Source organism: Arachis ipaensis, chromosome B1 (genome assembly GCF_059453495.1).
Source record: "Arachis ipaensis isolate K30076 ecotype BB chromosome B1, ASM5945349v1, whole genome shotgun sequence".
Taxonomy (NCBI): domain Eukaryota; kingdom Viridiplantae; phylum Streptophyta; class Magnoliopsida; order Fabales; family Fabaceae; genus Arachis; species Arachis ipaensis.
In genome coordinates, this window is record NC_142436.1 from 40,951,339 (window position 1) to 40,960,396 (window position 9,058).

At 31.8% G+C, this 9,058-nt stretch overlaps 1 protein-coding gene across 1 annotated transcript; it reads left to right on the forward strand.

Annotated features, from left to right (window-relative positions):
- Positions 1-4,523: 4,523 nt before the first annotated feature.
- On the forward strand, positions 4,524-8,435 carry LOC107629114 (serine/threonine-protein kinase SAPK3). Its single transcript, XM_016331818.3, has 9 exons — positions 4,524-4,864; positions 5,122-5,196; positions 6,413-6,514; positions 6,654-6,707; positions 6,783-6,875; positions 6,976-7,068; positions 7,152-7,256; positions 7,334-7,432; positions 7,947-8,435. The coding sequence occupies exons 1-9, from the start codon at positions 4,742-4,744 to the stop codon at positions 8,208-8,210; spliced, it is 1,008 nt and encodes a 335-aa protein (XP_016187304.1). The 5' UTR covers positions 4,524-4,741; the 3' UTR covers positions 8,211-8,435.
- The last annotated feature ends 623 nt before the right edge of the window (positions 8,436-9,058 follow it).

Genomic DNA, 9,058 nt, shown 5'->3' on the forward strand with positions numbered 1-9,058 from the left:
TACATCACCACTGTCAATGGCTACTTTCGGTCATCTCTCGGGAAAATGATCCAATGCCCTGTCACGGCACGGCTAATCGTCTGGAGGCATCACCCTTGTCAATGGCTTCATCTTATTCTCTCAGTGAAAATGGTCAACGCACCCTGTCACGACACGACTATTCATCTGTCGGTTCTCGATCATGCTGGAATAGGATTTACTATCCTTTTGCGTCTGTCACTAACGCCCTGCAATCGCGAGTTTGGAGCTCGTCACAGTCATTCATTCATTGAATCCTACTCGGAATACCACAGACAAGGTTTAGACCTTCCGGATTCTCTTGAATGCTGCTATCATTCTAGCTTACACCACGAAGATTCTGATTAAGAGATCTAAGAGATACTCATTCAATTCTAATGTAGAACGAAAGTGGTTGTCAGGCACGCGTTCATAGGGAATGATGATGATTGTCACGTTCATCACATTCAGGTTGAAGTGCAAATGAATATCTTAGAAGCGAAATAAGATGAATTGAATAGAAAACAGTAGTACTTTGCATTAATCTTTGAGGAACAGCAGAGCTCCACACCTTAATCTATGGAGTGTAGAAACTCTACCGTTAAAAATACATAAGTGAAAGGTCCAGGCATGGCCGAGATGGCCAGCCCCCTAAAACGTGATCACAGGATCAGAATACAATCCAGGATATAGGATATCTAATACAATAGTAAGAGGTCCTATTTATAATAAACTAGCTACTAGGGTTTACAGAAGTAAGTAATTGATGCATAAATCCACTTCCGGGGCCCACTTGGTGTGTGCTTGGGCTGAGCTTTAACTTTCCACGTGCAGAGGCCATTTGTGGAGTTGAACGCCAGTTTTGGTGCCAGTTTGGGCGTTCAACTCTGGTTTTGGATCCTTTTCTGGCGCTGGACGCCAGAATTAGGCAGAGAGCTGGTGTTGAATGCCAGTTTGCATCGTCTATTCTTGACCAAAGTATGGACTATTATATATTTCTGGAAATCCCTGGATGTCTACTTTCCAACGCAATTGGAAGCGCGCCATTTTGAGTTCTGTAGCTCCAGAAAATCTACTTTGAGTGCAGGGAGGTCAGAATCCAACAGCATCAGCAGTCCTTCTTCAACCTCTGAATCTGATTTTTGCTCAAGTCCCTCAATTTCAGCCAGAAAATACCTGAAATCACAGAAAAACACACAAACTCATAGTAAAGTCCAGAAATGTGAATTTAACATAAAAACTAATGAAAACATCCCTAAAAGTAACTAGATCCTACTAAAAACATACTAAAAACAATGCCAAAAAGCGTATAAATTATCCACTCATCAACAATTACTTACCTCTTGTCTGACATTATCAAAAGGACTCTCATTGTTTGTATGTACCGAGTTGTTTTCTACGTTAAGTAAAGTATGCTCGGTGGCTTCATCTACTTGCTCTGTTTGAACAGTTTCTGGGCAACAAAGGTTATTAAGCCAACTTGGTGGTTCATTATTGTTCTCCCCCTGAATGCCATGTTGGCGGCTGAAGTAAAATTCAGATTCTAAAAAATTATAATCCATGGTCACATGAATACGACAAGTGATTGAATTGTAGCACCTATACCCCTTTTGGTGTGTATCAAACCCAACGAAACACATTTTTTCTGCACAAGGATCAAGTTTGGTTCTATTGATTTTGGGGATATGGACAAAGACAAAACATCCAAATACTCGAGGTGGTAAGGTTAGAATAGGCGGGATTGCAGTCTGAGTAGCCAAGACTTGTAAGGGTGTTTTGTGGTGGAGAACTTGGGTAGGTAGGCGATTTAGTAAGTAGGCAGAGGTCGCTATAGCTTCAGGCCAAAAAGTTTTTGGAGCTTGTGAATCAAAAAGCATGGCTCAAGTCATCTCAAGTAACTTACAATTTTACCGCTCAGCCACACCATTTTGTCAAGGTGTATTTGAGCAGGAAGTTTGATGGATAAGATCATTTTTCATTAAAAAAATCGTGCATTGATTGGTTTATAAATTTCCCACCATTATCTGAGCAAAGCACTTAGATTTTCTTGTTGAATTGAGTTTGAATCATTTGGTAGAAAGCAAAGAACTTATCAGGTACTTCAGATTTGTGTTTTAAAAAATATACCTAAGTCATGCGAGAGAAATCGTCCACAAATAACACAAAATATTGAAAATTATTATAGGAAATAGGGGCTGGGCCCCACACATCAGAGTGTATTAGAGAAAAAATAGAATTGACTCTAGTGTTGGTTAGAGGAAAAAAAACTCTGTGATTTTTTGCACGAATACAAGTTTCACATTTGAGGGGTTCAGTACTACTTGTAAAAGGACTAGGAAATAGAAACTTAAGGTACCCAAATGAAGAATGTCCGAGTAAATGCCATAACCAAAGTTGCCTAGTAACCGTTCCGTGAGCAAGCATGGCATGACCCCTGGTGTGCTACTTTATCAACGTAGTAAAGGCCTTCTCGCTCAGTACCACACTCAATGATCTCCTTCGTAAGAATGTCTTGTAAAAGACAAAAGGTAGAGTAATGAGTACCACACAATTTAGTTCTTTTGTTACTTAGCTAACAGACAATAATTTTGATGATAGTGCAGGGAAATAGAGACAATTTTTTAATTTCAATTTTTCTAAAAACGTAATGGATCCTCTTCCTTTAACATCAATTAATTCTCCACTAGTTGTTTCAATATGGGCTTTTGAGAATATAGTCAAGCTGTTAAAATTATGGAGGTCATGAGTCATAGTATTGGTAGCTCCACAATCGAAAATCCATTCATTTATCTTTTTAATTAGATTCTGATTTTGAGTCTCCCCTTTATATTGAGTCCCCATCTGGGCTGAGCAGCCAAGGAGTTCAGTAGTCCTTGCCCTTACCGCCGCTGCTGCCTTGCCATCGTCACTTGCTTCCTCTCTTCTATCCTGGCCACCATTTTTCGATGACTTGGGATTATTTTTCCACCAATTTGTGTAATCCACAATTGTGTTTCTTCTTTCTTCTTCCACCAATTGCTTTTTTCATCAGAGTTGCCCATAATGAATAATTATATCCATTTAGTTTGAAACCAATTGACAAATTGTCATAATTGATTTGTGATGATCGCATGCCAAAACTATTGCGTAGCATATTTGCAATTTGTAATGTCAATTCGTCAGAATTTTGAGTCCCTAGAACCTAACTCTACTCTGATATCATATTACCATGATACAAAGAGTTTAGGAAAGAAACGAAGTACGCTAAGAGTACGCTCGTTATAGAATAATATCCTAATAAATTACATTGATATTTTTCTAATCTTCTTTAATATTTTCCCGATTTTGTTCCCTAATTATGATATTCTAATACTATTGTGGCAGAAGAACGGACGAGTAAGTGGCAGAGTGATGATGCGATGAAAGAAAAAGGTGATATATTGTGAGTGTGTATTTATATAGAATTATGTTGACTAATCCTAATTATTCAAATTTAAAATCTATTTCTAATTAATTTAAAATCTAGTTTTTAAATTTAATTAATTAGGATATTATTTATGTTGGTTAAAATGTGTGTTATTTTCTTAGACTTTTTCTAATAATTAAACCTAAAAAATGTTATATAAATTTTCAAATAGAGTACGAGATTTGTTTTGAGAAACTTTTAAGTTGATCGGATATGATTTCCTCAATCTACAAAGTGGCGGGAGAAGAAGTAATAAAGTGCAACAAATTTAACAGCACTTTGTTATTGTTTTTAAATACAAGATCTATTATAGCAAGCATAAATGTAGCAGCCGCAATTACCGCAAAACTTAATTTAGTACAATCCTACTGCTAATTCGTTTGCCTTTTTCACTTCTACAGTTCTACCTCTCGGATTTTTTATATAAATTAAAAAAATATTATTTTAAAATACATAAAACAGCGTTATTTATCACTTTATCAGGATATAATTTTTTTCTGAACATTATTTGTAGTTTGTCTAATAATGAATAAACGAATTGGGATAATTCACCTAATGATCAGGTAATCTGTGTGATTTTTGCAACTTCAATTTGATATGATTTAAATTGTATTGATTTATTTTTTATTTTTAATTAAGTTAACTTTATTCACATAATTTAAAATTTTAAAATTATCAAATTTTATAATTTTGTATGATTTGAATTTTATTAACTTGATTAATTATATCTATTCAATTACAGTTTAAAATATTTAAATTTAAAATTTTTTAGATTAGAGGTTTAAAATAGTTAATTTTTTTCAAAATTAAATAAATATAATTAATCATATGATTATTATAATATGATAATGTTTATTTTTATTAATTTAAATCATTAATTAAAATTATATCTATTTAAATTTTAAATAAAATTTAAATTAATTAAAAAATAAAAATCAAATTAATACGATCTAAATCATACATATAGATCACCTAGTCACTTGGCAATATCTGTAAATAAATCTAAAAATATCTATATATATATCTAGATCTAACATTTTTAAAGATATATCTACAAAAATATTTTAGTATATATATATATATATATGTTTGTTTGAACTTTTCTTTGGCTGTTTGGTTTACGTAGGGTAGTTTTAATAATTTAATCCTCCTTGGATTATTTTAATATATATAGTTTTCGAGTTCAAGTTCCCTGTACACTGATTTGGGTCTTCGTGTTCTGTTTCTTAACTCTTTCTTGTTCCTGGTCTTAAAGTCTTAGAGAGAAAGGTGTTGAAAAAGGTTGACATCATCATAATCATGGAGGAACGCTACGAGCCACTGAAGGAGCTTGGTTCTGGCAATTTCGGTGTTGCAAGGTTGGCCAAGAACAAGAAAACTGGGGAGCTTGTTGCGGTCAAATACATAGAGAGAGGCAAGAAGGTATATATAGCATAGTAACAATAAAAATTCTTGATTTACTGGATTCAGTGCTAAATGAGAATTGTGTTTCTCGTTTTCGTTTTTGTGTGTTTTTTTTTTTTTTGACTAGTGACTAATGAATAATAATGCTGTTTGTTTTGTTCATGGGTATTACAGTATTATCAAACTTAATTGGTTAAGCTTACATGATCACACACTTTTCTTTTCAAATATTTCTTCTCAAATTCTTTCTTATTGAGGTGTATTTGTGGTATCAGATTGATGAGAAGGTTCAGAGGGAGATAATCAATCACAGGTCTTTAAGGCATCCCAATATCATTAGATTCAAAGAGGTAAGAGTTTGTCTTTCCATCCTTGAACTTTCCTCATCACTTTTTTTCAAAAGGGTACACAATTGACCGACTCGAGGAAATCTTACCTCAATTCACAATTTCGTAATTCCTTTCGCAATGAGTTACTAAGCGTGTGTTTGGATTGGCTTTTGCCAAATTGAAATTTGAATATAGAAATGATTTTGGGTAGAGATAAATTTGTATCAATATGATTTATGGTTGGTAATTTTATACTAAATTATTTTGATGAAATAAATATTATTTAGATAATATTAATTAAAATCACTCTTAGATAAATAACTTTTAAAAAGAATATGACATCAAATTATAATATTATTTTTTTAATTTATTTAATTATTTTAATATTTTTTTAGTATATTTTTTATGTAGTATATTTTTTTAGTACATTGGAATTTTTTACTATTATCATTGTTTATAAATAATTTTTTTATTTAATTTATTTTATCTAATAAGATCAATAAATCATATTATAAAAATATAATAATAAATATAATATACCAGAATTATAATTATAAAAGTGTATAAGGTCAAATTAATTAAAAATTAACAAAAAAATAAAAATAATAAATAATAAAAAAAACTCATATAAAGAGAAACAATAAAAATTTTATAAATAAAACAATAACATATATAAAAAAATAAAATTGGTAGAAGAGAATTAAAAGTTTAGAATTAATGGTTAAATGCTAGCTAATGAACACAAAAGCTAAGATTATTTACTTTCTGTAAATGTGAATTTGAGAACAAAATTCTATCTGTTTTTACAAGAAACAAAATTAACCAAACAAAAAATTGAAGCGTTCAAAATATTTGAACTTGCTTTTCACCTCCCAACGCCAATTCTATATTTTATATAATTAAGAAGACTAGATCATCACTGATACAAGATTGCATTGAATTACCGGTTTTATATATCTCGCAAATCTATGTTGCATACTGTATGTGATATCATAATTTTCTGCAAGATATCTTGCAAGCCAAGAGTATTAATTTGGAAGTATAGCAACTACATGGACTTGGCACCTTCCCTAGAAAAGAATGAAAAAGAGGAAAAAAAGCTCCATTAGTATATCCCTGCATTTAGTGTTACAAATCCTTATTCCAATTAGTCATGCAAGATGATAAATCTTTTATTAGAGCTTTTTGATTTTGTATACAAAAAAAAAAATGCTGAATGAGACATCTTTCTTGGCAGGTGCTGCTGACCCCTACGCATTTAGCTATTGTCCTGGAGTATGCTTCAGGTGGTGAACTCTTTGAGAGGATATGCACCGCTGGTCGATTTAGTGAAGATGAGGTTGTACAATTCATTTGGTTGAACTGGTCTTTCTTTCATTTGAATAATTAATATTAGCATATATCAAATTTCAAATGTAAATGGTATTCATGTTAAGTTATACCAAGTTTCTGTTTTGATGAAATTCCTTATATTGCAGGCGAGATATTTCTTCCAACAGCTGATTTCTGGGGTTAGCTACTGTCATTCAATGGTATGCACCATTTGATCTCTTCTTCATTGCAAACTCTTTCATGTCTTTATATCATAATTATGCTTTCTACTGCAGGAAATTTGTCATAGAGATCTGAAATTGGAAAACACCCTCTTGGATGGAAATCCGTCTCCCCGACTTAAAATTTGTGACTTCGGTTACTCGAAGGTCAATGGCATTTGAAATGAATCTTGTTTTTGTTCTGCCTTTGAGTTCTTGACATCTTTTTCTTTCTAACTATCCTACTTGTTTTAATATTCAAGTACAGTCGGCTTTACTGCACTCTCAACCAAAATCAACAGTTGGAACTCCAGCATACATTGCTCCGGAGGTTCTGTCACGAAAGGAGTACGACGGAAAGGTATTTGAGTGGTTTTGACGATTATCAATTCATAGTCTTATTAGAACAGCTTGATTTTGTAAGCACTTTGTCTTATTTTACAGATTGCAGATGTTTGGTCCTGTGGTGTGACCCTTTATGTCATGTTAGTTGGTGCATACCCTTTTGAGGATCCGGAAGATCCTAGAAATTTCAGAAAGACTATTGGGGTGAGCTCTCATCCAACTTTAACAGCTTGAATAATCTTTGTTAGCAGAAAACTCAAACTTTGATCCTTTGGTAACAGAGAATAATAGGTGTTCAATACTCCATACCAGACTATGTTCGCGTTTCTGCAGAGTGTAGGAACCTTCTCTCTCGAATCTTTGTTGCCGACCCTGCCAAGGTATCTTTTAAACTTGATAATTCCTCTTGGCGCAATTTGTATCTACATTCAGTAATCAAATGATATACTAAATTGAATGGATGAACTAATGAAGTATCATGTACATTTTACATTATTGACACATTGATCATAGCAATAAAAGGTAAAATCATAGTTATCGTAAAGGATAAACATTTTCTTGCTTTGAAAGATCAATGCATGTATTCATGACAAAGTATCTGTTAGAGAATATTGTCTAGGATATTTGTCTATTAATTAGATTGATAATTTTGTTAATGATAAAATACTAGGCATTTATTATTTAATTGTTTTCTGATTTGTTCATCGCCTATAAATAGGTGGTATCTTGAATCATATTAGACAGTAGACACAGCTATCACACAACACAAATAACATCTTAATATCAAGTTTACTCTTGAGTTGTTATCATGAATTCTAACAGCATCCAAATGAAAAATGGATATGCTAATTTACATCTAGTATCTGAATTGATTGTTTCTTATCCTTGTTAAAGAGGATCACCATCCCAGAGATAAAACAGAACCCTTGGTTTCTGAAGAAGTTGCCTAGAGAGACCATGGAAGCTGAAAGAAAAGGTGGAGAGGATACACAGAAAGACCAACCAAGGCAGTGCGTCGAAGAGATTATGCGGATCATACAAGAGGCTAGAACACCAGGGCCAATGTCTAAGGCTAGTGATGTGGGCCAAACTGGCACTGGATCACTTGATGATGAAGATGATGAAGTTGATGTTAGCGGTGACTTTGAACATGTTTGAAATCAAGGTCTTTGATTATTTTGTGGGAGGCTAGATTTGTTTATAAGACCCAGTGTGTGTGTGCGCATTATTTTTTACATTTATCACATTGTTGTGCAGTGTTCTAAATATGCATAGTATATGTATATGTAGTTTTATAATTGAGAGGATATTGTTAATAAAAAGGCTTGAATAATGGTGTATCTTTACTTTCCTATAAATCACAAAAGAAGTGGTTTGATTTCAGATATCATTCATCATAATCTACTGTTTCCTATACTTTTAATCTTAACTCCTATATAATGTTGTAAAGCAATAATAATAGGATGTTGATATTACATTGGAATATAATCTATTTTAATATTTTTGTATCTTGTTTGATAATAATAGGCAACGATAGAGATGTGATGTAAATCGCAATTCTATTAAAAAAAACCAATCTTACTCATAGTTATCAAATTTAAATCATACTCTCAACGGATTTAAATTAAGTGTCTGAATATTTTTATTATTTATCCATAAAAATCGATTTAATCTACACTGAACCGTACATGAGTCATCTACTAAACTAATATTTTCTTTGTTAAATAGTATGCTAATAATTATATATATACTGAAAGTAATACCTTTTGTTTACCACACATTTAACATCTTAAAAAAACTAATAATTATATCATATTAAAATAATTATATATTTTATATTAAAACGGTAAAATTTAAATAATATAAAATATTATTTTTATTCTTTAATAATAATATTTTATTTATTTATTTATTTTTATAATTTAATTTTTATATATTAATATTATAAAATATTTTATACAGTTGTGCTATTATATTTTTTGAATAACTATTCGTACAATTAAATA